The following is a 27,425-nucleotide window of genomic DNA, read 5'->3' as shown; positions in this document are numbered from 1 at the left end:
CAACTTGAACTTGTACTGTGCGTTGTGTGAAAATTGTATAAATCTTAATAATATTGAATTGATTCACAGTGCTTTTCAGGTCTATTATATCCTTCTACTTTAATGCCAAGTTATTCTATTAACTTTTGAGGGTTTGATTTTGAAATTCCAACCAAAAATGTTAATTTATCTACTTAAAAAATTGTAATACATAGTAGAACTATAAGTAACCTTGTCCTGCATTTTTCAAGTCTTCTGTAAATGTGTTATTATACTATCATAATTCAAAAAATTAAGAATTAAGAAAAGTTTACCTGTTTTTGTTTAGTTTTTTAATGCTACTTCTAGAAAACTTGACCTTATAAGTGTCTCATATTCTATTTCTTTGAAGCAGCATCATTGTTTTGCCAAAAGTTTTCACTTTCGTCTCAGGTTCAGATTTGTTAACAAATTATATTATATAGTTACATATATATATATATATATATATGTATATATATCCTCATTCTGTACAAACTAACAATACAAATATTTATTAGAGAATTATCTAGTCTACTTTCAATACACATTAAAAGGGAAAAAAAGAAACAGCAGAGGAGAGCAGGAGCACGCACATCATGGAACGGAATTTGCTGACATCCGGATTTGACCACGCCTTCCCAGGCGGTGCTGGTGGTAAAGAAACTGCTGCCCATGCAGGAGACGCAAGAGGTGCACGTTCAATGGGACGTTCTGGGAGACAGAGTCTGGAGTTCCATTTGGGAAAAGGTCCCAGGCAGCGCGCCTGCTCTCTGGGTAACACTTTGGACTGCCGTTTCTTGGGTCTCTGCTTACAATCCCCAGGCCACAAACGATGCGCCAACAACTCTGACCTGCTCCAGTTCTCCCATAAGAAGAGAGGTTTTGACCACATATACCGTGAATTCATAATGACAGGAATCAAAAATGCTCACTTCAGTTCAGTCACTCAGTTACATCCGACGCTTTGTGGCCTCATAGAGTGCAGCACGTCAGACTTCCCTGTCCATCACCAACTCCTGGAGCTTGCTCAAACTCATGTCCATTGAGTCTGTCATGCCATCCAACCACCTCATCCTCTTTCATCCCCTTCTCCTCTCCTGCCTTCAGTCTTTCCCAGCATCAGGGTCTTTTCCAATGAGTCAATTCTTCGCATTAAGTGGCCAAAGTATTGGAATTTCAGCTTCAGTATCAGTCTTTCCAATGAATATTCAGGACTTATTGCCTTTTGAATTGAATGGTTTGATCTCCCTGCAGTCCAAGGGACTCTCAAGAGTATTCTCCAACACCACAGTTCAAAAGCATCAATTCTTTGATGCTCAGCTTTCTTCATGGTCCAACTCTCACATCCATACATGACTACTGGAAAAACCATAGCTTTGACTAGACAGACCTTTGTTGGCAAAGTAATGTCTCTGCTTTTTAATATGCTGCCTAGGTTGGTCATAACTTGTCTTCCAAGGAGCAAGCGTCTTATAATTTCATGGCTATAGTCACCATCTGCAGTGATTTTGGAGCCCAAGAAAAGTCTCTCACTGTTTCCATTGTTTCCCCATCTATTTGCCATAAAATGCTGGGACCGGATGTCATAACTTTAGTTTTTTGAATGTTAAGTTTAAAGCCAACTTTTTCACTCTCCTCTTTCATTTTCATCAAGAGGCTCTTCAGTTCCTCTTCGCTTTCAGCCATAAGCGTGGTGTCATCTGCCTATCTGAGGTTACTGACACTCCTCCCAGCAATCCTGATTCCAGCTTGTGCTTCATCCAGCCCAGCGTTTCTCATGATGTTCTCTGCATATAAGTTAAATAAGCAGGGTGACAATATACAGCCTTGTCATACTCCTTTCCCAATTTGAAGCCAGTCTGTTGCTCCATGTCCAGTTCTAACTCTTGCTTCCTGACCTGCATACAGATTTCTCAGGAGGGAGGTCAGGTGGTCTGCTATTCCCATCTTTTAATGAATTTTTCACAGTTTGTTGGGATCCACACAGTCAAAGACTTTGGCATAGTCAATAAAGCAGAAGTAGATGTTTTTCTGGAATTCTCTTGCTTTTTCTATGATCCAATGGATGTTGGCAATTTGATCTCTTGTTCCTCTGCCTTGTCTAAATCCAGCTTGGACATTTGGAAGTTCTTGGTTCCCATACTGTTGAAGCCTCGCTTGGAGAATTTTCCAAAAATGCTCTCTCCTCCATAACTATCAAGCACATTGAATTTGACCGTTTCCCCAAAAAAATTCTCTTACAACTTTGAGAACAGGCTGGAGGTTTAGTAATTGAGCTATTTCCAACTATTAATTAAATGAAGACCTTAAACCTGTGCTAATCAAAGTATTACACACAAAACATCAATAAAGTGCTCTCCTGGTTAACAGCCAATAAGAATTTCCCACAAGGACCAGGACATGGCAATGATCTTCCCAAGCTGTAGTCTGGCAAGAGGGTTGATCTCTACAAGCTTTTGGAAAAAGTTTGGCACATGTTGCAAAATTTTTAAAATGCTCTTACCCACATTCTCAGTTCTTGCAAATCTACCTAAGCAAAGAAAATAGCTGACAATCAGAAAACAATTAGGCAAAAAACATTTCATACAGTATTATTTATAGTAATAAAAAATCAGAAAGAATCCAAATATCTAACCAAAAGGAACAGCCAGGTAAGTGAGAGTGTCTCTACCAGATGAAATGTCACGTGTCCACTGAAGGTGATGCACATAAGGAACCTACAGTCATACAGAAAATGGTTCATATAATATTATGTAAGAGAAAACAGTATGCAAAACTTACATAAATAAGACTGTATCTCTATTAGAAACAAGAAAAACAAAAAATGAACGTTCAGATCAGCAGCTCGGAAAAGAGTATACCAAAAACGCTCAGTGGGATTGTTTGGATGATTAATTTTGGTTCTTTTTTCCTTTACTTTTATATATTTTTAAAATTTTCAGTTTGCGCGTGTGCTATTTTATCATGGAAAAAAGTAAAAGTAAAAGACTATATTAGATTAAACCCTCGAATGTCAATTTTGTCGTTTTCCTTTCTGTGACCCCTTCGTGCCGTTGGGAATGACAGCGCAGTGTGCTTACCTGACTACCTGAGAAGTTCCCTCGAAAGGACTGACACCAGGAGGTTTACAGGAGAAACAAGGTTTTCAGAACCCAAGAAGTCTCCCTATTATGATTATAATGATAACAAGAAAATAATTTTCATCATAACCTTCACCCAACCTGGGTCCCCAGTCCTGGCAAGAAGGGCTGGCATAGACTTTACCTTTTCCAGCTGGGATGTGCTCTCGTCACAAGCTTCTCTGAGCAGGTGCTGGGCTCTGCTGACGTCGCCTCGCCCGTATGCAGCATGAATGCCTTCCGTCCTGGGGCTCCGCACTGTGGACTCGCTGCCTGGCATGGAGAGCTTGCCGCCCATGTCCCCGGCACCTGGGTGGACAGAGGCACACACAGCATCACCTCCACTGCCAGGGCTGCTCACGGGAACCACCAGGGAGGAGAGCAGGATGTGCTTTAGCCAGAGGGCTGCTCTGAAACGCGGCCAGTGTCCCCCCGCACAGCCGACTTCAGCACCTGCTCCCTGCGGAGGCACTTCGTGCATGGAGGCAGAGGTGAAGGCGTGGGGAGGCTGGAAGATTCTGGAGCGAGACCACGCCTGGAGAGCGGGTCCAGGTCCCCAGGGCAGCTGCCTGGCAGGCTGACCTCACCAACAGCAACACCGAACCCTGCTGTGTCCCTCAGAGGGATACGGCATCTCGTGGAGGAAGAAAGGCAAGTTGAAATCTGAGCGCGTGGAAATCTAGACCCTCTCTGCCTGGAAAACGCCACAAAGGCATGGGATTTAGAATGGCAGCCCTCATTCCATACTTGCTGGGTCTGAAGACACAGACGTGAAAGCAGTCAGCCCTTAGAGCTCCCACTCTAGAATGGCTTCATAATTAGCAGTCTGTAGATCCCAAAAGCCTTCAGAGACTTCCTGCACATCCTAAAGTTGCACAGAAAATTGTGCGTGTATGTGTGTGTGCCTGTGTGTGCGCATTTCTCTGGGAAGAAAATTCAAGGCTTCTATAGATTTGCAAATGTGTTACTGAACCAGAGTTTAAAGTTCTGTCTCTGTCATAGAAAAGACTGCAATGAATGAGTCGTTTAAGTGGCAGCAGAAATGGGGACAGAATTAGAAAATCATTCTTGGCCTAGTTCACATGGCTTTTAAGAGACAAACCGTGACTGATGTTTGGTTCACCAGCTCTCAGGCTGGGGCTAACCCCACTCTATCTCTTTGAAGAGATTAAAAAAACAGGCTTTTTTTCACATAGAAATGTAAATGATGAGGAAGGTTGCCTTCCAAACATTCACATCGCAAAATCAAATCACATTACAGCAGCTAACATTTGGGAAAAAGTTTTTTCAAAATTTATTTACAATAGGATAAAAATTACATGTTTAGAAGTAAATTTTTTAAATGATGGACAAGATCTATACCCTGAAAACTATAAAACATTGCTGAGAGAAGTTAAATAAGACCTATACAAATGGAAAGACATCTCATGTTTGTGGATTAAAACAATCAATATTATTAAGATGTCAATTCTCTCCAATTTTATCTATAGATTCAATGTAATCCCAACCATAATTCTAATATGATTTGAGGGGGATAAAATTGACAACCTGATCCTCAAATTTGTACAAAAATTCAAAGGATTTACCTCAAACAATCTTGAAAAATGAGAGTTAGAGGATCTACACTATTTGATTTCAAGTCTTACATAAAACTACAATAATAATCAAAGCAGTGTGCTACTAGTATATATATCTGTGGAACAGAATAGCTTCTCAACTTTCTATTGGGAAATAGACTCATACTTGTACATCCAATTAATTTTTGATAAGGGTGCCAACACAATGAGAAAAGCCAAATTTTTTTCAATAAATCGTGCTGGGACAACTGGACATCATTGAATAAAAAGGGACTCTGACTCCTCACCACACACAAAAATTACTTTGAAATGGATCATGGATTTAAACATAAAGGTTAAAAGTGTAGTGCTTCTAGGAAAAAAATATCACAGGAGGACATTTTTATGACTTGAGAGTAGGCAAAGCTTTCTTAGATGGGACACAGAAAGTAATACATGAAAGGAAAAAATTACTAATTAGACTTCAACAAAATTTAAAACTTCTGCTCATCAGAAGGTTGATCTACCATTTAAAAAGTATTTACCATTTGACAATGAGTAGGCAAGTTACATACTGGAAGAAAATATTTGCAAAACATACACCCAAAAAACAAATGGTATTCAGAAAACAGGAAGAACTCCTATAACTTGGTACTAAAGGACAAACAATCCAGTTAAAAATGAGCAAAGATTTGAATAGCAGAAGAGATTCAAAAAGCTCAACATCATTAGTCATCAGAGAAATGAAAATGGCACCCCACTCCAGTCCTCTTGCCTGGAAAATCCCGAGGACGGAGGAGCCTGGTGGGCTGCAGTCCATGGGGTCGCTGGGAGTCGGACGCGACTGAGTGACTTCACTTTGACTTTTCACTTCCGTGCATTGGAGAAGGAAATGGCAACCCACTCCGGTGTTCTTGCCTGGGGAATCCCAGGGATGAGGGAGCCTGGTGGGCTGCCGTCTATGGGGTCGCACGGAGTCGGACGCGACTGAAGCGACTTAGCAGCAGCAACAATCCCACAAAAGTCAGTAAAATTTTAAAAGACTGACAATACTTGGTAAGGATATGGAGAAACCAGAACACTCATACCTTACTGGTTTATTGGTTGTGTCTAAAATTGTACAACCACTTTGGAAACAAGTCTAGCGGTTTCTTACGAAACTAAGTACACACCTATCCTATGACTCCCTTATTCTATTCTTAGCTATTTATCCAAGAAAATATGTCTAAAAGTATATCCAATAATGTTCATATTAAATGCCATTCATGGTATTTACAAACTGTAAATAGTAAAGGTGTCCATCAAAGGGAGATGAATAAATAACTACCGTGGTACAGTAACTCCTCAGCAATCACAAGGAATAAACTGCTGATCCATGAAATGACCGATGGGAATCTAAAAACACACTGCTGAATGAAAGAATGACTTCATAAAGTGATCCCATTTATACGCCATTCTAATCTATGGTGGGAAAAAAATCACAACAGTGGTTCCTCAGGGTGGGCATGAAGTTTACCAAAAAAGGGGCACGAGGAAATTGTTTCGGTATGGTTCTATATCTTGATGACGTTTTCAGTATACAGGTGTTGGTTTTTGTCAAAACTTATCGAATAGTCCAATGAAGATATGTACACTTTCTTTATATAAATTTTACCTTAAAATTATAAACACTATTGAACTATAGTGAATAAAATGAATACTTAAGTATTTGAGGGTGAAAACTACAGATATTTCCAACTTAGTTTGAAATGCATTAAAAATAACAGATTGATGGATGGACAGAAGAATAGATAGATGGATAGAAATGAGAGCAATTTGAGAAAGTGTTAATGGTAGAATCTAGGTGGTGGGTATATGGACATACATGGTTCAATTCTTTCAGTTTTACTGTATGTTCAAAAGTTTTCTCAACAAAATCTTGGCAGAAGTAAATGAGAATATGTAAATGCAAAGTAAATGCAAAGCCTGCCATATGGCATACTGAACGAGTTCCACCACCAGTGCAGAAAAATCCTGCTTGGGGAGAAAGGGAAAGACAAACTGCTTACAGTAAAGGTCCCCGAGAATATTCAGAGTCTTTGTAGCTCACTCTAAGCCATGACTATTTCCAAGGCAAGCATTCTGAAAACCCACGTTACGAGGATTTCAGGAGTATCACTCATAATCTGCACCCTTCCTGAAACATGAATGCAAGACTGCTGTGTCTAAATGGAGTTTATTGGGGTTTTGTCTGTGTATTTTTAGAAAGAGGAATCAGAAAAGGTTATAGTGTGTAAAAGGTTATACATTAGGCAGCCTCCCAGGTGGAGGTAGTGGTAAAGAATCTGCCTGCCAAAGAAGGAGACACAAGAGATGCAGGATATTGGGAAGATTCCCTGGAAAGGGAAATAGCACCCCACTCCAGTATTCTTGCTTGGAAAATCCCATGGACAGAGGAGCCTGGTGGGCTACAGTCCATGGGGCCACAAACAGTCAGAGGTGGCTGAACACACACACTTCAAGGCAGCTTCACGTCTCAACACACACTAACAATCCTCATTAACTGTTACTTGTTTATATTTGTATTTACCTTTTATTTACCATTTCTTATTTCTCTCATTTATCTCTTTTAATTAGAATTACCATCTTATGTTATTTCTTTTTATTTATTTTCAATTGGAAGATAATTGCTTTACAATATCGTGTTGTTTTCTGCCATATAACAATGTGAATCAGTAATAACTAAATATATACACACACACACAGATATATATCTCCCTTCCCTCTTAGTCCTCCCTCCCACCCAGCCCTCTAGGTCATCAGAGAGTGCCAGGCTGGGCTCCCTGTGTTATACAGCATCTTCCCAGTAGCCATCTGTTTGAGAAAGCGGCATTGATATATACACTACCATGTAAACTACATGTAAAACTTACTACCATGTAAAAGAGAATCCTCATGCATTATTAATAGTCAGAGACCCTGAGACATTTGCGCGCCACCGGCAGGGAGAAGGAGGGAAGTCGCTGGAGGAGAAGCCTTTGGCGGGGCAAGAAGAAGGCAAAATGCACGGCAGCATCATCCATCAGAAGGGGCACTTAAGTCACGTCCCTGCTCATCTTTCAGAATTAAACAAATATCCCCCTGGTCCCCATGAACGACAGGTGTGTGCAAAGGTATAAAGTGACTTCTCTTCAGATTAGGAATAAAGTAACCTCTTCTGTTCACCTTAGGAACATAAATAGAAACTTCACCTTTACACCCAAGTTAGCAACAGTGCGAAGGTGGAACCTAGGACACGGGATGCACGTGAAATTACAAGGGTGGTTTTACTTTAACTTGATTTTTAAATAAAGCAACGTATGTGGAATAAATGACATAATTAGAAACACTCTGCTCAGTTCTATTTACATATATGTTTATTTTTAATGCTGTGGCTTTTTCAGTTTGAACCTGATTCTCTTAAGTTACACGGACAACACATGTCGACTGCCATTGACCCAAGAGCTGGGGGTTCTGGTCCAAAAAAACTGTTGGAAGGATATCATGGGAGAATATCAACTAATGCGTATGCATTTAATTTAATCTGCCAACCTCATTCAATTTCCAGAAATTGTAAAGAGAAGGATTAACATTTATTTACATGGAAAAAGACCAAAATGCTAATGATAAGTATTAATGATGGGCTGAGGGGAATTAGTGATAGGATTAGAAAAGATTTTTCTTTATTTCCTAAAGTCTCTGTAATGGAATTATATGACTTTTTAATTTAAAATTGTAAAGAAATCAAATAAGTAATAGAAGAAAACATTCTCATTGAAAAAAAATTAAATAGTACAGAGATACATCATGTAAGGCAGAGACCCTCTTCCCCACCATGAAACATCTTTTGTTAAAGGTAAATATATGTATTTTAATAGTAATTTTATTTTTGTAAAAATATTACTGGAGTTTTATATTGAGAATGGGTGACTTTTGATTTAAACTTAGAGCAAGATTATTTATTTATACTATTTGAGGTTATTCAATTATTTTTGCCTATTAATCAACCATTTCCATAATTATATTCTTTAATACAGTAAAACATTACAGTTCTAAATATTTTGTTCATACAGATTTAAAATTCATACTCAAAATACAACCCCCAAATGTATTTTATTTCAATAAATATTAATGTAGCAGAGAAGTAACTAAAACTAGTAGGAAATTAATTCAGTGTCAAAATTTTTTTAAATCCTTTTTGTTCTCTATTACAATGGGTGTAGTTATTTTCCTAGATACCAATGAAAATTCCAGATACATATCAACAGGCATCTTACTTGTTTTTAAGATAAAGATAATATGCTTAACAAAGAAGATAACTAAAAAAAAAAAGAAGAAGGGGAAGCCATTAGCATGTTTTTTATTTTTAAGGTTTGATTAGTGTTGCTTGTCTCCTTTTGGGAAAGAGACAATCAGAAGTAATTAGAAGTAGGAACTAGTGAGAGAAAGCTATAAATGTAGTGGACGACTAGCATTATGGATTTAGCACATAGACTTACTCAAGAATGCATGAAATATTTCCAATAAGCTGTGACGATGATAAGTGAACATACCTCTGGTGGGCAATAAATGTTAATATCTACATAGCCTGGTATTTAAATATGCTGGACATGGGCAGTAAATGAAAGTTCATTATGTGAAAAAGTATTTGTTAAAAATATTTTAAAATATATGAAACCAGACATCATTTAGTCTTTGGTAGTCATTTTCAAGTTAATAATCTATTTACAAAAAAAATACTTTCAGTATCACTGTATGTTTTACATATTCTGCAATTTCTAGGATAAACGTTTTTAGTTGCCAATAACTCAACCTCTAAATGTTATTTTTGTAATTCAGGTTTTAGAAAAATAAATTATTTTGACTACAGGAAAACGAACAGGAATTCTTCTTCTCTTTTATTTTGGGAAAGTAATGAAACAGAATTTCATGAATGTTACAGAATGATGTCTGGTGATACAAGCCATGCTACTTACACTAATAATTCATTGTGGCCTTCCCCATCTTAGAGAGTCCTCCTTTGTCTGCTGATTCTGAATCTGTTCTGTCTTTATATCCTAAGGAGGTATTCTTACCTTTTCTTCTAGAACAGTATTTGTTAAATCATTCCTCCTGACCCATAGTCAGACTAAAATTCTCTCTCTAATGCTTTTTTATTTTTCTGCGCATATAGAACAATGGAGAGGTAGTAGGAAAGTGACTTTAATTCTATCAGTTCTAAATGTTTCTCATGTATATATATATTTATTACACTACTGTTTAATTCTCTCATCCCCATCAAGGAAAGCATGCATGACAGAAGACAAATGTTCTTTCTTGATTCAAAATCTCTGGCATCCTCTGTACATCCTAGAAAAGACACTAACATTTACATGAATACATACTTTAAAAAAAAATTACATTCACCTCCATCAATGGAGTAGCAAAAAGTAAAAATATATCTAACAACCCAGAGTTCACTGCAGAATAAAGAGTAAATTCTAGGCTGGGACTGACCTGGTCATAGTTGTTTACTGGCCTCCCTGCGCCATTATCCATCGAATCCCCGTGTGGCCAAATCCTGGGGTCAGGGGCTGTCTCTCCCTGGAGTGGACGCTGTCCTGGCACCGCGGGGGCCCATCCGCTGCAGCGAGAAGGATGCTTCCTTCTTTGCCAGCTGTCCCTCTAGGGTTTTAGCCTCAGCAGCAGTTTTCATCTCTGGGTCGCATTACAGTGAAATCCAACCCTTTACTTCTTCAGGGAAGAGGCAGAGGTTGGGGGGTGTGGAGGGCGACATGACCCCCAGGGTGACCCTCAGCAGTAATTCCTCCCGACTCCAGATGGCTGGGGCTCAGCTCCACCAAGCTGGGCCATCAGAGCAGCATCAGAAACGAAAGCAAAGACAGAGGTGGCCTTGGCCAGGGGCCTGGCTCACGGCCCACACGGAGCAGATCTCCAGCCACGCGGGCTGTGCGTTTCTCACACCAGCAAGGCCTCCCAGCACTGACAGAAGACTTCTCTGAGGATAGTCTCACCAAGTCCCTGAAATGAACTTTCACTTATAAAAGGGGCATGGGTGGTTATACCCACCAGCAGGCTGGACAGAGGGAAATCACACCTAAGAGTGTGGCTATCTTTAGAAATAAAAGATACAACTATTCATAAGATATCATGTTATGTTTACGTGATATAGTGAAAAATTTAATGAGCTCTAACGTCTAACGGCCAGAGTGTGGTGGAATTGGTACATTTGTCATGGGAAGACTTACTGAGACAGGCAAACCTGGGACCCTTTACTGTAGTTCTGCAATGCTTGCACCTAGACAAATGTCTCTCAGAGCTACAAAATACAAAGAAAATAAAGAGGCTAAAAGTAACTGTGTGCATGCCACACTTAGGGCCAATTATGGACAAAAAGATACAAGAAGACCAAAAAAGCAACTGGGACCTGGGACCCTTTACTGTAGTTCTGCAATGTTTGCACCTGAACAAAAGTCTCTCAGAGCTACAAAAATACAAAGAAAATAAAGAGGCTAAAAGTAACTGTGTGCATGCCACACTTAGGGCAAATTATGGACAAAAAGATACAAAAAGACCAAAAAAGCAACTGTCACTTCTGAAGAGCAGGGAGTAAAAGCAGTGTAGTGTGCATGCCCCTTGCACACACCACCAGGGAAGCAATGGGCAAAAGAAACTAAGCCACCCCTCCAGTCTGACCCCTGGACACACCCCCACCTTCAGCCCATGGAAAGAACCAGCTCCCTCTTCACCCCTTCCCCCTCTCACCCCAGGGAGCAGAGCAAGCAAAGGAAACTCTTGTCTGTTCTCACTGTCCCCATCCCCCCTCCGCCCCCACTGCAGCAGCGGTCCCATAAAGCCTTGCCTGAACTTCTTGTCTGGCCTCTGATCAACTTCTGCTGATGAAGGAAGCCAAGAACCCCAGTCGGTATCAACAGCAACACTCTGAGTAGGTGCCACGGCCACCGTCTCACAGATGAAGGAGGCCAGGATGAAGGCCCTCAGGGTGACAGGCTGGCAAGCAGCAGGGGCTAGAGGGTGGAGCAGGGCTCTGCGGCCCTGGGGCCCACAGAAACCCCACGACGTTTCTCTCCACCTTCATACGTGAGACAGGCTGCATGCTTTGTCCCCCTAGAGTTCATGCTTTCATCCTGATGCCCATTGTGAGGAGGTGGGCCTCTGGGAGTGACAGGCTCGTCACTTGGTGTCATGGGCATTATGAGCTGGCATTGTGGGATTAGTGCCCTCCCAGAAGAGACAGAGGGCTCAATCCCCTCTCCCATCCAACAACACGGTGAGGAGGTGGCGTCTATAACCAGGAGGTAGGTCCTCGCCGAGAACAGAACCTGCCAGCACCTCATCCTGGACTTCCCGGCCCCTGGTGTGAGAAAGAAAGGTCTGCTGTTAAAGGCACTCAGCCTTTGGCACCTTTATAGCAGCCTGAGCCAACTAAAGTAGGAGTAGCGTTAGCCGCTCAGCAGTGTCCAACTCTTTGCGGCCCCATGGACTGTAGCCCACCAGGCTCCTCTGTCTATGGGATTCTCCAGGCAAGAATACTGGAGCGGGTTGCCATTACCTTTTCCAGGGATCTTGTTGACCCAGGTATTAAACCCAGGTCTCCTGCATTGCAGGCAAATTCTTTATCATCTGAGCCAGCTGGCCCAGTAGGACCTCAGGATACTTCAAAATGAAGAACTACCATGCAGCCATTAAAACCGATTACAAGGAAAACTAAGGAAAAGTAAAAAAAATAAAAAAAATAAACTTATATGATATTAAGCTAAAAGAGTAGAATATGGAGCAGACAGGAAAAAATGGGAAAATATATAACACAGACAACAGGTTGGCATCATGTGAAAATACACAGTGAAAGTGAAAGAGTTTATTCCAGGCTTATAGATGATGTCTTAATAAAATGCTTGGGGAAGAAAGGGAGATTTCTAAAGAGCACAGGCTATTATTTTTGTTTATAAAAATTAAGTCTGTGTTTTCCAAAATCTTTTCCTCTTTATCATCAAGTTTGTACTGATTTTGAAATTAAGAGAAGGAAAATCATAACGAAGCTAAAATGGATCCAACATAAAGTTAACTCCTTTCAGATTTGATGAACTAGTTCTTTGATGGCATTATTTCAACTAAAACAGCTCTTGGGTACACCAAATCTCGACACAATTGCTCTGGGAATAAAGAGAACAAGAATATTTTCTGGGACAATAAATGGCAAAGGTGTCATGGACTTTAAAAGAGAAAATAAAATGATCTGTGATAACATTTAGTAGATCAGTAATTGATACCGATTATTAAGAACTGCCAGATGCTATAAGAAATACTCTACGTACATTAGCCTTCTTCCGAACATGCAAGACAGGGGTTCTTATCACCACTTTTCACCAGGTGACCAGGGCTCTGAGTGATTAGAGAAAGCGCCTCCACCCAGCTTCTGAGAGCAGATAGGGACTTGAACCCCTGGCCCTGTCATCAAAGTCCGACTCCTCACTTCACAGGCTGAGTGCACCCAACCAAACGTGGGGCAATTGTTCAGAACATAATGTGCTGGGGAAACACGTGGGAACTAAAAGGTAAGATGACTGTCTTGTTGTTATTCCTGAGTCACTCCATTGTGTCAGACTCTTTGTGACCCCATGGACTGCAGCACAGCAGGGCTCCCTGTCCTCCGGGATCTCCCTGAGTTTGCTGAAACTCATGTCCACAGAGTCAGTGATATCATCCAACCATGTCACCCTCTGTTGCCCCCTTCTCCTTCTGCCCTCAAAGTCACCCAGCAACACGGTCTTTTCCAATGAGTCAGCTCTTCACATCAGATGGCCAAAGTATTGGAGCTTCAGCATCAGTCCTTCCAATGAATATTCAGGGTTGATTTCCTTAAGGATTGACTGGTTTGATCTCTTTGTTTTTCAAGGAACTCTCAAGAGTCTTCTCCAACACCATAATTCAAAAGTATCAATTTTTTCACACTCAGCCTTCTTCACAGTCCAACTCTCACACCCATACATGACTACTGACTGGAAAAGCTTTGACTAGATGAAACACTGTCAGCAAAGTGATGTCTCTGCTTTCTAATATGCCATCTAGGTTTGTCATAGCTTTTCATTCAAGGAGCAAGGGTCTTTTAATTTCATGGCTGCAGTCACCATCTGCAGTGATTTTGTAGCCAAACAAAATAAAGACTCACTGTTTCCATTGTTTTCCCATCTATTTGCATGAAGTGATGGGATCAGTTGCCATGATCTTAGTTGTTTGAATGTGAGTTTTAAGCCAGCTTTTTCACTCTCCTCTTTCACTTTCATCAAGAGGCTCTTTAGTTCCTCTTTGCATTCTGCCATGAGGGTGGTATCATCTGCATATCTGAGATTATTGATATTTCTCCCCACAATCTTGATTCCAGTTTGTGCTTCATCCAGCCTGGCATTTTGCATGATGTACTCTACATATAAGTTAAATAAATAGGGTCACAATATACAGCCTTGAAGTACTCCTTTCCCAATTTTGAACCAGTCCATTGTTTCACATCTGGTTCTAACTGTTGCTTCTTGACCTGTATACAGATTTATCAGGAGGCAGATCAGGTGGTCTGGTATTCCAATCTCTTTAAGAATTTTCCCCAGTTTGTTGTGATCCACACAGTCAAAGGCTTTGGCATAGTCAACAAAGCAGAAGTAGATATTTTTCTAGAACTCTCTTGCTTTTTCTATGATTCAATGGATATTGGCAATTTGGTCTCTGGTTCCTCTGCCTTTTCTAAATCCAGCTTAAACATCTGGAAGTTCTCGATTCATGTACATTTGAAGTCTCATTTGGAGAATTTCAAGCATTACTTTGCTAGCGTGGAGATGAGTGCAATTGTGTAGTAGTTTGAACATTCTTTGGCATTGCCTTTCTTTGGGATTGGAATAAATGCTGACCTTTTCCAGTCCTGTGGCCACTGATGAGTTTACAAATTGGCTAGCATATTGGAGAAGGCAATGGCACCCCACTCCAGTACTCTTGCCTGGAAAATCCCATGGACGGAGGAGCCTGGTAGGCTGTGGTCCATGGGGTCGCTAAGAGTTGGACACGACTGAGCGACTTCACTTTCACTTTTTACTTTCATGCATTGGAGAAAGAAATGGCAACCCACTCCAGTATTCTTACCTGGGGAATCCCAGGGATGGCGGAGCCTGGTGGGCTGCCGTCTATGGGGTCGCACAGAGTCGGACACGACTGAAGCAACTTAGCAGCAGCAGCAGCATATTGAGTGCAGATCTGAAATAGCTCAGCTGGAATTCCATCACCTCCACTAGCTTTGTTCATAGTGATGCTTCCTAAGGCCCACTTGACTTCACACTCCAAGATGTCTCGCTCTAGGTGAGTGATCACACCATTTTGGTTATCTGGGTCATTACAATCTTTTTTGTACAGTTCTTCTGTGTATTCTTGCCACCTCTTCTTAATATCTTCTGCTTCTGTTAGGTCCATACCATTTCTGTCCTTATTGTGCCCATCTTTGCATGACATGTTCCCTTGGTATCTCTAATTTTTGTGAAGAGATCTCTAGTCTTTCCCATTCTATTTTTTTCCTCTATTTCTTCACATTGTTCACTTAGGAAGGCTTTCTTACCTCTCCTTGCTAGTCTTTGGAACTCTGTATTCGGATGGGTGTATCTTTCATTTTCTCCTTTGCCTTTTGCTTTTCTTCTTTTCTCAGCTATTTGTAATGCTTCCTCAAACAAGCATTTTGCCTTTTTTGCATTTCTTTTTTCTTGGAGATGGCTTTGATCACCATTTCCTGTACAATGTTACAAGCCTGCATCTATCAGATCTAATCCCTTGAATCTACTTGTCACTTCCACTGTATAATCGTAAAGGATTTGATTTAGATCATACCTGAATGGCCTAGTGGTTTTCCCTACTTTCTTCCATTTAAGTCTGAATTTGGCAATTCAGGTCATTACAGTCTTTTTTTGCACAGTTCTTCTGTGTGTTCTTGCCACCTCTTCGTAATCCCTTCTTCTTCTGTTAGATCCTTACCATTTCTGTCCTTTATTGTGATTCTGTCTTATTAGGTGAAAAACCAGAGAGGAAATGGAAACCAATTCCCCCATGAATTCAGCAGCAGTTGAAAAGAAACACAGAAATACAGAGCTACAAAGATGAATTTTTTCCAATATTTAGGTCCTCTTCTGAAAATTAATTTATTGCTCACTCATTTTATAAATATTTAATACCTACAATGTGCTGAGCTAGAGCCTGGGGACACACACTGATGAGACAGGTTGGAAAAGCTAGAGTGTGGAGCTGTATTCTTTCCAGATTTTACTTTTTTTTAAAAAAAAAAAATTGAAGTATGGTTGATTTGGGTTTCCCTGGTGGCTCAGATAGTAAAGAATCCACCTGCAATGTGGGAGACCTGGGTTTGATCCATGGGTTGGGAAGATCCCCTGGAGGAGGGCATGGCAGCCCACTCCAGTATTCTTGCCTGGAGAATCCCCATGGACAGAGGAGTCCATGGGGTCCCAAATAGTCGGACACAACTGAGTGACTAAGCACAGAATTTTGCATAGAATTTAAATAAGCAGGGTGACATCATACAGCCTTGTCATACTCCTTTCCCAATTTGGAACCAGTCCATTCTTCCATGTCCGCTTCTAACTGCTGCTTCTTGGCCTGCATACAGGTTTCTCAGAAGGCAGGTAAGGTTATCTGGTATTCCCATCTCTTTAAGAATTTTCTACAGTTTGTTGTGATCCACACAGTTAAAGGCTTTAGCGTAGTCAATGAAGCAGAAGTAGGTGTTTTTTCTAGAATTCCCTTGCTTTTTCTATGATCCAGTGGATACTAGCAATTTGATCTCTGGTTCCTTTGCCTTTTCTAAAGCCAGCTTGTACATCTAGAAGCTCTTGGTTCGTGTACTGCTGAAGCCTAGCTTGAAGCATTTGGAACATTACCTTGCTGGTATGTGAAATGAGTACAATTATGTGGTAGTTTGAACATTCTTTGGCATTTTCCTACTTTGCTAGAGGGAATGCAAAATGGCACAGCCTCCATGGAGGGAAATTACCAATACCTAGCAAAATTACATCTGCATTTTCCCTCGTAGCCCAGCACTCTGTATTTTAGAAATTTATGCAAAAAATATGAGACATAAATACAAAATCATGTCTACATTAGACTATTTATTTTATTGTTACTGCAGGGGAAAAATCTAGATGTCCATCTATAGAGAACTAGCTACAGAAACTATGGAACATCTATATAACAGAGTCCTATGAAGCGGTAAGAAGGAAAGAGAAAGAGTTCTCTATACTGGGGGGTCATCTCCTATTGCTCTGTGATTCCCAGGGCAGCTCCCATTATCTCTCCCCAGGGTAGGGCACAGGACATGCCAGCCTCCAATGACCCTGTGCTGTGCTGGGTCTGCTCACCCCATCCTAGAGCTGGGAAGGCAGAAGCTCAGCAGAGGGCAGGTGAGGAATCTGCATTACGCCCCCAGGAGGCAGCTGGGCACAGCGCAGCAGAGAAGTACAGTGCTGGGCTTGGCTTGACTCTGACCAGAAAGCGATACTGGTTCCCAGAGGACGGAGAGGGTCCTCCCTTCATCCCAGCCACTGTGCCCGCCTGGGGGTCACTGCCAAAGGTCCTCCTCATGCCCATCTGCAGTCTCCGCGCGTCCTGAAGTACTGACGGCAGGGAGGGAAGCTGCAAGCAGATGTCTCGCCTCCAGCTCCTCATCCTCCTAGGTAGCATCTGGACGGCCTCACTGGTGCAGGGCAGGCAGGGCAGGGTGCTGTCTGCACTGGAAAGGGCAGAAGCGGGGCAGGCAGGCGGACACACACACTCACCAAGACAAGACAAGCCGACTTTGGGGAAATGCCTGGGAGGTCTCTTGAGAGTACAAGGTTAGAGACTGAGGGCAGTGGCTGCATTTTGTGAGCTTCTGGGAAAGCTCTGGGCAAAGGAGTTCAGAGGTTTGGCCGTGTGGTTTAAACGGAATTCCTTGTGGATGTCCTTTCAAAAAACTTAAGTAAAGATCTAAGCTGCTTTATGATTTTAAGATTCCAGGCTGGAGTTTCCTGAGAATATAGAGGCCATGAGTGATTTCCCTGGATCTCACATAAATATTCATTTCTCCTCTTCTTCCTTTTTAATAAACGAATTATACTATGATTATGTTCTGCAACTTGCTTCTCTCACTTAGAAGTGCTGGGTCAGCACAGGGTGACCCAGCACAGCTGTTGTCATGGCAGCCCTTGGGCTTCACTGACGGACATTTAGGGCAGGCATAGTTTTTTGTAACCCCCTCCACTGCTTCACTGAATATCTTTTTTTGTGCATTTCTCACCTGTGAACTGTCTCTCCAGCTTAAATTCCTAGCAGTAGAAGAAGCAGAGGATATAGTAGGCCTTGATTTTTATAAAGATTACCAATTTGCTTTTCTAAAAGTTGCATCAATCATGTCCTTACTTATCAACTCAACATTAGTTTAAAATATGCAAAACAGAGCAAAACTTGTATCTTTGCTGTCTTAAATAATACCAAACTTCCTGATTGTTTACAATCTGCAAAGAAAAATAACATATCTCAAAGTTGGTTTTGGTTTCAATTTCTTCTCATATGAACGACGTTCGGTATATTTTCACATTGATCCATCATTTCTATCCTTTTCATGAATTAATAAACTCTCTAAACCTCTTCTTTGGCTTGTCTGAAATCAGGCTAGTCTTTCTATCACTGGTTTGCCAGCCCTCTTTGCAGCAGATGCTGAAAACAGTTTTGACCCATCTGTTGGTTGTCACTTCACTTTCTGCAGAATAGTTCTAAGTGTTATGTCATTATCATATTAATTTTCTCCTTCATGGTATCTGGGTTCTGTACCATGCTTAGGAAAAAGTCCCTCCTGCCTCCCAAATTATATTATCGTTTGCCTAGACTTTTAGTGGTGTTCATTTCTGTTTAAATATTTGATTCATCAGAAACTGATTTTGGTGTGGAAGTGAGGAAGTAATATGTTATTTTTGTCCTATTACCAAGCAAGCTTTCTTTTCTGGACAAATCTGAAATCCTAAATAGTAAAGCAAAACCAATGTGCGTTTGGCCTATTTGTTGAGTTGTGGCTCTAACCCGTTGCTTTTCTTGTCCTTTCTCTCTCTAGTCTCCAACACGTGGCATCACTATGGCTTTGTAATAATTGCAACATTTGGTGGAACTACTCTCTATTCTTTCTTTCAACTGACCTCCTTCTCATTTGAATTTTCTTGGCTATTCTCATGTTTATTTTTCTATGTAGAATTTACTTCTCTATGTTCTAAAAAGAATCTTGTTTGTATTTTAATTGCAATTGCACTGAATTATAAAATCAACAAAAGTCCGTCTAGTCAAGGCTATGGTTTTTCCAGTGGTCATGTATGGATGTGAGAGTTGGATGGTGAAGAAAGCTGAGCGCTGAAGAATTGATGCTTTTGAACTGTGGTGTTGGAGAAGAGTCTTGAGAGTCCCTTGGACTGCAAGGAGATCCAATCAATCCATCCTAAAAGAGATCAATCCTGGGTGTTCATTGGAAGGTCTGATGTTGAAGCTGAAACTGCAATACTTTGGCCACCTCATGCGAAGGGTTGACTCATTGGAAAAGACCCTAATGCTGGGTAGGATTGGGGGCGGGAGGAGAAGGGGACGACAGAGGATGAGATGGTTGGATGGCATCACCGACTCGATAGACATGGGTTTGGGTAGACTCCGGGAGTTGGTGATGGACAGAGAGGCCTGGCGTGCTGCAATTCATGAGGTCGCAAAGAGTCGGACACGACTGAGCGACTGAACTGAACTGATAAAATCAACATGTAGAGAACCAACATACTTACAACGTTGTCTCTCTGTACAAGAGGATGATACATCATTTTTTAATACTGAAGTATAGTTGACTTCCCTCATATAGTCGGACCACCCTCATAGCTCAGTTGGTTAAGAATCTGCCTGCAGTGCAGGAGACCTGGGTTTGATCCCTGGGTCAGGAAGATCCCCTGGAGAAAGAAATGGCAACCCACTCCAGTATTCTTGCCTGGAGAATCCCACAGAGGAGCCTGGCGGACTATAATCCATGGGGTCACAAGAGTTGGACACGACTTAGCAACTAAAGAGAGAGAGAGTTGACCTGTATTTCATTAGCATCAGGTGTACAATATAGTGATTTGATATTTTTATAAATTATACTCTAAAGTTAATACTCTAATTATACTCTAAAGTTAATACTCTAAAGTTATACGCTTTATTTTTTAAGACTCTACACATAAGTGAAAACATAGTTTCCGTCTTTCTCTGACTTATTTCACTTAGCATAATACCCTCCAGGTCCATCCATGTGGTTATAAAGAGCAAAATTTCATTCTTTATTATAGTTGAGAAATATTCCATTGTTGTTGTTGTTCAGTTGCTAAGTCGTGTCCAACTCTTTGTGACCCCACAGACTGCAGCACGCCAGGGTTCCCTATCCTCCAGTATCTCCCTGAGTATGCTGAAACTCACATCCACTGAATCAGTGATACCATCCAACCATGTCATCCTCTGTTGCCTCCTTCTCCCCCTGCCTTCAATCTTTCCCAGCATCAGGGTGTTTTCCAATAAGTCAGTTCTTCACATCAGGTGGCCAAAGTATTGGAGCTTCAGCTTCAACATCAGTCCTTCCAATGAATATTCAGGGTTGATTTCCTTTAGGATTGACTGGTTTGATCTTCTTGCAGTCCAAGGGACTCTCAAGAGTCTTCTCTAGCATGCAGTTCAAAAGCATCAGTTTTTCAGTGCCCAGCCTTCTTTATGGTCCAACTCTCACATTCATACACGAATACTGGAAAAACCATAGCTTGGACTATTGAGGACCTTTGTCAGAAAAAGTGATGTCTTTGCTTTTAACATGGTTTGTCTAGGTTTTTCCTAGCTTTTCTTCCAAGGAGCAAGCATTATGGCTGAAGTCACTGTCTGCAATGATTTTGCAGCCCAAGAAAATAAAGTTTGTCACTGTTTCCATTTTTTCTGTTTGCCATGAAGTGATGGGACCAGATGCCATGATCTTTGTTTCTTGAATGCTGAGTTTTAAGGTAGCTTTTTCACTCTACTCTTTCACCCTTATCAAGAGGGTCTTGAGTTCCTCTTCACTTTCTGCCATCAAAGTGGTGTCATCTGCATATGATAGGTTGTTGATATTTCTCCTTGCAATCCTGATTCCAGCTTGTGGTTCATCCATCCTGGTATTTCACATGATATACTCTGCATAGAAGTTAAATAAGCAGGGTGACAACTTATAGCCTTGACAAATTCCTTTCCCAGTTTTAAACCAGTCTGTTGTTCCATGTGCAGTTGTAAGTGTTGCTTCTGTCCTGCATATAGGTTTCTCAGGAGACAGGTAAGTTGGTCTGGTATTCCCATCTCTTTGAGAATTTTCCACAGTTTGTTGTGATCTACACAGTTAAAGGCTTTAGCATAGTCAATGAAGCAGAAGTAGATGTTTTTCTGGAATTCCCTTCCTTTTTCTATGATCCAGCAGATGTAGGAAATTTGATCTCTGGTTCCTCTGTTTTTTATAAATGCAGCTGGTACAACTGGAAGTTCTTAACTCATGTACTCCTGAAGCCTAGTTTTGAAGGATTTTGAGCATAATCTTGCTAGCATGTGAAATGAATGCAATTGTATGGTAATTTGAACATTTTTTGGCATTGGCCTTCTTTGGGATTAGGGCTCCCAACTTGGCTTGGTGGTAAAAGAATCTGCCTGGCAACACAGGAGACACAGAGAAGCAGGTTTGATCCCTGGGTAGGGAAGATCCCCTGAGTAGGAAATGGCAATCCACTGCAGTATTCTTGCCTTGGAAATTCCATGGACAGGAAAGTCTGGCAGGCTACAGTCCATGGGGTCGCAAAGAGTTAGACATGACTGAGCAACTGAGCATGCATGCATTCTTTGGTACTGGAATGAAAACTGACCTTTTTCAGTCCTGTGGTTCACTGCTGAGTTTTCCAAATTGACCGTCATGTTGAGTGAAGCACTTTAACAGCATTATGTTTTAGGATTTTAAATAACGCAGCTGGAATTCCATCACCTCCACTAGCTTTGTTCATAGTAATGCTTCCTAAGGCCCACTTGACTTCACACTCTAGGATGTCTGCTTCTGTGTGAGTGACCACACCATCAAGGTTATCTGGCTTATTAAGACTTTTTTTGTACAGTGTATTCTTGCCACCTCTTCTTAATATCTTCTGCTTCTGTTAGGTCCTTGCCATTTCTTTCTTTTATTGTGCCCATCTTTGTATGAAATGTCCCCTTGGTATCTCTAATTTTCTTGAAGATATCTCTAGTCTTTTCCATTCTATTGTTTCCCTCTATTTCTTTGCATTGTTCACTTAGGAAGTATCTCTCCTTCCTATTCTCTAGAACTCTGCATTCAGTTGGGAATATCTTTCCCTTTATCCTTTGCCTTTTGCTTTTCTCCTTTTCTCAGCTATTTGTAAGGCCTCCTCAGGCAAACACTTTGCCTTCTTGCATTTACTCTCTTGAGGATGGTTTTGGTCACTACCTCGTGTACAATGTTATGAACCTCCATCCCTAATTCTTCAGGCACTCTGTCTACCAGATCTAATCCTTTGAATTTACTCATCTCCTCCACTGTATAATCGTAAAGGATTTGATTTAGGTCATACCTGAATGGTCTAGCGGCCTTCCCTGTGTTTGCGTGCTTAGTTCCTCAGTCGCGTCCGACTATTTGCAACCCCAAGGACTGTAGCCCACCAGGCTCCCCCATCCATGGGGGTTCTCCAGGCAAGAATACTGGAGTGGGTTGCCATGCCCTCCTCCAGGGGATCTTCCCAACCCCGGGATTGAACCCAGGTCTCCTGAATTGCAGGTGGATTCTTTATTGTCTGAGCCACTAGGGAAGCCCAGTGGTCTTCCCTACTTTTCTCAACTTGAGCCTTAATTTTGCAAAGGATATCTTTTTTGTGTGTTAGTTCTAGAAGGTCTTGTAGGTCTTCATAGAACTGTTCAACTTCAGCTTCTTCGGCATTAGTTGTTGGGGCACAGACTTGGATTACCATGATGTTGAATGGTTTGCCTTGGAAACGAACTGAGATCATTCTGTCAGTTTTGAAGTTGCACCCAAATACTGTATTTCAGACTCTTTTGTTGACCATGATGGCTACTCCATTTCTTCTAAGGGATTCTTGCCCACAGTAGTAGATATAATGGTCATCTGAGTTAAATTCACCCATTCCTGTCCATTTTAGTTCACTGATTCCTAAAATGCTGATGTTCACTCTTGCCATCTTCTGTTTGACTACTTCCAATTTGCCTTGATTCATGGACCTAACATTCCAGTTCCTATGCAATACTGTTCTTTACAGTATCAGATTTTACTTTCTCCACTAGACACATCCACAACTATTGTCTCTTTTTGCCTTTTCATTTCGTTCATGGGGTTCTCAAGGCAAGAATATACATATATGTACCTCATCTTCTTTATCCATTCATCTGTTGATGGACACTTAAGTTATTTTCATATATTGGTCATTGTAAATAATGTTGCAGTGAACATTGGGGTACATATATCTATTTGAATTTTCTTTTTGATATAAATCTATTTTGAATAAATCTATTCATTTTCTTTGGATAGAAACCCAGGAGTGAAATGGCTGGATCATATGGTAGTTCTATTTCCAATTTTTCTAGGAAACTCTATACTGTTTTCCATAGTGTTTATACCAATTTACAGTCTCACCAACAGTGCATCAGGGTTCCTTTTTCTCTACATCCTAGCCAATATTTATTATTTGTAGACATTTTGATGATAGCCATTCTGACAGCTGTGAGGTGATATCTCATTGTGGTTTCAGCTTGCATTTCCTTGATTATCAGTGACACTGAGCATATTTTCATGTGCCTGTTGGCCACCTGTTTATCTTTTTTGGAAAAAAGTCTGTCTAGGTCCTCTGCCCATCTTTAAATCAGGTTTTCTTTTTATATTGAATTCTATGAGTTCTTTATACATTTTGGATATTTAGCCCTTATTAGATTTACTTAAATCTAAATAAGACTTAGTTAATCTAAGTCTTAAAGGTGCCTTTATATGGCCCTATATATTTATCATTACGTTCCCAAGACAGTGTGCATTTAATTTATATTAATTCAATAATTAAGAAAAAAGCAAAACATTTCTACTGATAGCCCCTTTGGACATTCAAAGTTCTCATTTCAATTCTTCGGAGCTTGTAGGTGAGTCTGGATAGGGTATTTAGTTACCCGCTACATACAATGTCAATGCGAAGAGCTCCTAGGAAAGATAAAGAAAGACCAAAAAGGTCCTAGAGGTTGATAAGGAAACGATATGAAGAGAGAGCTCAAAAAAAGTAAATACAACCAGCTCTCACACACACTAAAACATGCTAAGTCTCACTCATCTTAAGATAAATGCATATCAAAACTACACTGAGACATCTTTTTTTCACACAGCAGGTTAGGAAAAACCAAAATTTTGATAACACTGTAGTCAAGCCTATAGGGAAACAGGCAAGCACATACATTGTGGAGGCAAACAGGAAAAACTCCCATGGAGGGTGATTTGGAAGCATATGTTCTCGGGCCTATTGGGGCTTCCCAGGTGGTACTAGTTAGTGGTAAAGAGCCCACCAGTCAATGCAGGTAAATGTAAGAGACACAGGTTCTAGCCCTGGGTTGGGAAGATCCCCTGGAGGAGGGCACAGCAACCCACTCCAGCATTCTTGCCTGGGGAATCCCATGGGTGGGGAATCCCATGGACGGGGGAGCCTGGCGGGCTACAGTCCATAGGGTAGCACAGAGTCAGAGACGGCTGAAGTGACTTATCAAGCATGTGCACTCACATTCTTTGGCCCATTACTTTGAGAATTTACTATGTAGATACACTTATATGTGTGAAAAGACATCAACAGCATTATTCGTTACATACCTAAATATTAAGAATAGCCCAAATGCCCATTAGAGGAGACTGCTTACTGAGGTATAGTACAATAAATAAATACATAAACTGAGGTACAATACAATAGATGCTATGCATTTGTTAAAAGAATGATGATGAATGTGTGAAAGAAAGAGGCAAGGTACAGAACAGTGTGTGTGATCAGCTACCCACTGTGTAAAAGAGGGAAAGTAAGAGTCTACATTTGTTTTGCTTGTATACATACAAAGACATTCTGGAAGGATGTAAAAACCAAAGAATTGTAAATTGTCACTATGGTTTTTGAGTAGTATGACTGTGTTCAAACAACTAAAGTTTTAGGATCTTGGCAAGGAAAAAGACATGAAGTCATTCACTCTGCCTTTTCCTCTGCATGTCTGCAGGCAAGAGATACACACCCTCGAATTCAAACAACAAAAATTGACTCCAGCTGATTTGCCTCAAAACTGGGACTGCCATCTGCCTTCTAAATCTCAAAGCAGGCACACACAAAAAAGCAAGAAGCCAGGATCAGGGGTACTCTGTAGCTCGCAGAGTTATGAGTTGATGAATTTAACACGTGGATTTGAAAGGAACCCCACGGGTGATTACAAAGTGGCCTCTGAAAAGTTAAAAGCAAGCACCACAAATGTATCTGCCTAAAAGATAATGCTTAACAGAAGCAAACGCCGGCAGCCTCACCCTTCTGCCCTGAGACAAAAATGCAGAGAAGATTTTCAGTTTGAGCAAGAGTTTACATTCCTGGGTGCCCTGCTCCTCTGTGGCTGGGTTTGTAGCCTGAGGCTGAGGTGCACCAGACTGCTCCGTGATTGTCACATTCACTATTTTCCTCTATGGAAATGTCCACTCACGTAGTACAAACTTCTCTGGTTAACACAACCCTGTCCAGACAACAATATGGCCCTTTATTTTCTGAGTGCTATTCTGATTATTAAAGCAAGAAATGCCATAACTCCTCGGAAATCACAAACATGCCAAGAAGCCTGGCTTCTGCTACTGTGACCCTTTGCCCACCGAAACCTGACTCAGCCATCACTATTTCTCCAAGTTCAAGGCACTCCTTATGGATAGCGTTTGGCTGAACATTTAAGATACTCATGAATATTAGAACTTTGAGCTTTAGTAAGAGACATACAGATATTGTAATCTGGCCAAAAAAAAAAAAAAGCATTCTGAAGATAAGGTGAGGAAAGATTTTGACTTCAACGAAAACACTTTCAACTAAAACTTTAATTAAACAGTTTTAATTAAAACAATTTTGATGATTAGATTGGGGTCATCACATTTCCGTGATAAACACATTTTAAAAGGTGGACTGGTCACGTTTCAAATTCCATGCCTTTTATAGCTTCAAGCCTGCAAAATCAAAGACCCCCATTTTTAAGAACCTCCTCATTTTTATCAGCATACTATTATCAACATTTTCACTAACGGAAACAGGGTCCAGCTGAGGCTACATAATTTACTGAGAATATAGCAAGCATGCATACGTAGCAAACAGATTCTAACCATTTCTGTGTTACAGATGAGGGCTGGGGTACAGAAAGACCAGGATTTGAACCTGGCTCCTTCCAACTGCAAAGTCCACGATTTTAACACCATCACTCAGTTTCTCCTAAAATTGTGCAAATTGCACATCTGGGAAATGCCAAGGAGAGGCTGGAAGATAAGATCCAGACGGTAGGCTGAGCCCTGACTGTAGCCACAAACTCCTATACATATCAAACTCAACAAGCCATGTGAGCACAGAAAACAAGGAGACCTAATAGGGCCAGAAACCACTGTGCAAGAGGTGGGCAAGGTTCAGGAGTGCTGCAAGGCTGCACGGAGTGCATCCAGGAAGTAAGGCCTCCAAAGCCACCAGCAGGGGTACTGTGCAGAGGGAAAACCCACAGTAAGCCCTTCTCCAGTCTGCACCAGGCAGTATGGGGCCAAGGTTCCTGCCCCTCGTGTGCTAGAGACGAAGTGTGAGACCTCAGGTGGTGGCTGACATGGGCGGTTTGTGTAGCCCCCTACCCAGAAGACATACACCCAGGTGCACCCCCAGGGCAACCTGCTGCAGTCTCCCTGCCCAACTCTGCAGCCTGCATTAACCAAAATGGCCTTCACAGTTTTGGGGAATCCCAGACACAAAGATCAACATCCAACCACATACCCACAAACATTTGAGGAAGATTAACATCATAAAGGAGAAGCACCCAACTCTGATAACCATGCCTCCAAGCAAGGCAGCTGCAGATAGGCAAGAAGAGACCCCTCCCCACCCCCATCTCCCCACACACAAAGCCAAATTAAGTTCCCTGCTTATTGAGCCAAGGACCCAATGCCCCTGGGGGCATGTTGACCCACCCAGGGCAGGAGAGGATGAGGCATATTCCACTGCAGCTCTCCCTTGGGCCTTAGAGTCTCCAAGGGGAAGCGAGCAGTTCACAGCTACAAGGCTCGGGCAAGGCAGGGACTTGCCAGATCTGAGACCCTGCACCTCTTGCTTTCCCCTTATATTACTGCTCAGTGGGAAAACCTACACAGATAACCCAGGCACTGAGATAAGAGAGCGTGGGCAAACTTTGGACTGGCTGATGATTAAACTTGCTATTGGCAACCACTACTCTCATCTGGGAGTCAGTGCCTGAGCTCCCCTAAGCAGGATCTCGGGCTCTAGCTTTCCAAGATCTGGCGGGGCCCATTTCCACCTAGAAACAGCGTTATATAGCAAGAACAAGCCCTCAAAATTAATATGACTGACGTCTTAGAGAGATACACGGG

General features: G+C 41.3%; 1 protein-coding gene and 1 long non-coding RNA gene across 4 annotated transcripts in view; one reads left to right on the top strand and one right to left on the bottom strand.

Moving 5' to 3' along the window:
- LRRK1 (leucine rich repeat kinase 1) overlaps window positions 1-27,425 on the bottom strand; it is a 134,091-nt gene that overhangs the window by 89,764 nt on the left and 16,902 nt on the right. For all 3 annotated transcript variants that reach the window (XM_081551385.1, XM_081551386.1, XM_081551387.1), the window contains exon 3: window positions 3,265-3,428. In XM_081551385.1, coding sequence (XP_081407511.1) covers window positions 3,265-3,428 — 164 coding nt within the window. The remainder of the gene's footprint in view (window positions 1-3,264; window positions 3,429-27,425) is intronic.
- LOC145530294 (uncharacterized) lies at window positions 11,962-25,611 on the top strand. Its single transcript, XR_014071641.1, has 2 exons — window positions 11,962-12,012; window positions 25,043-25,611. It is a non-coding gene; the product is annotated as an uncharacterized LOC145530294 (long non-coding RNA).

The sequence above is a fragment of the Giraffa tippelskirchi genome, chromosome 12 (assembly GCF_054371585.1).
Source record: "Giraffa tippelskirchi isolate mGirTip1 chromosome 12, T2T-mGirTip1v1.2.pri, whole genome shotgun sequence".
Taxonomy (NCBI): Eukaryota; Metazoa; Chordata; class Mammalia; order Artiodactyla; family Giraffidae; genus Giraffa; species Giraffa tippelskirchi.
Note: the sequence above shows the minus strand (reverse complement) of the source record. Positions and strands in the feature narration are given on the sequence as shown.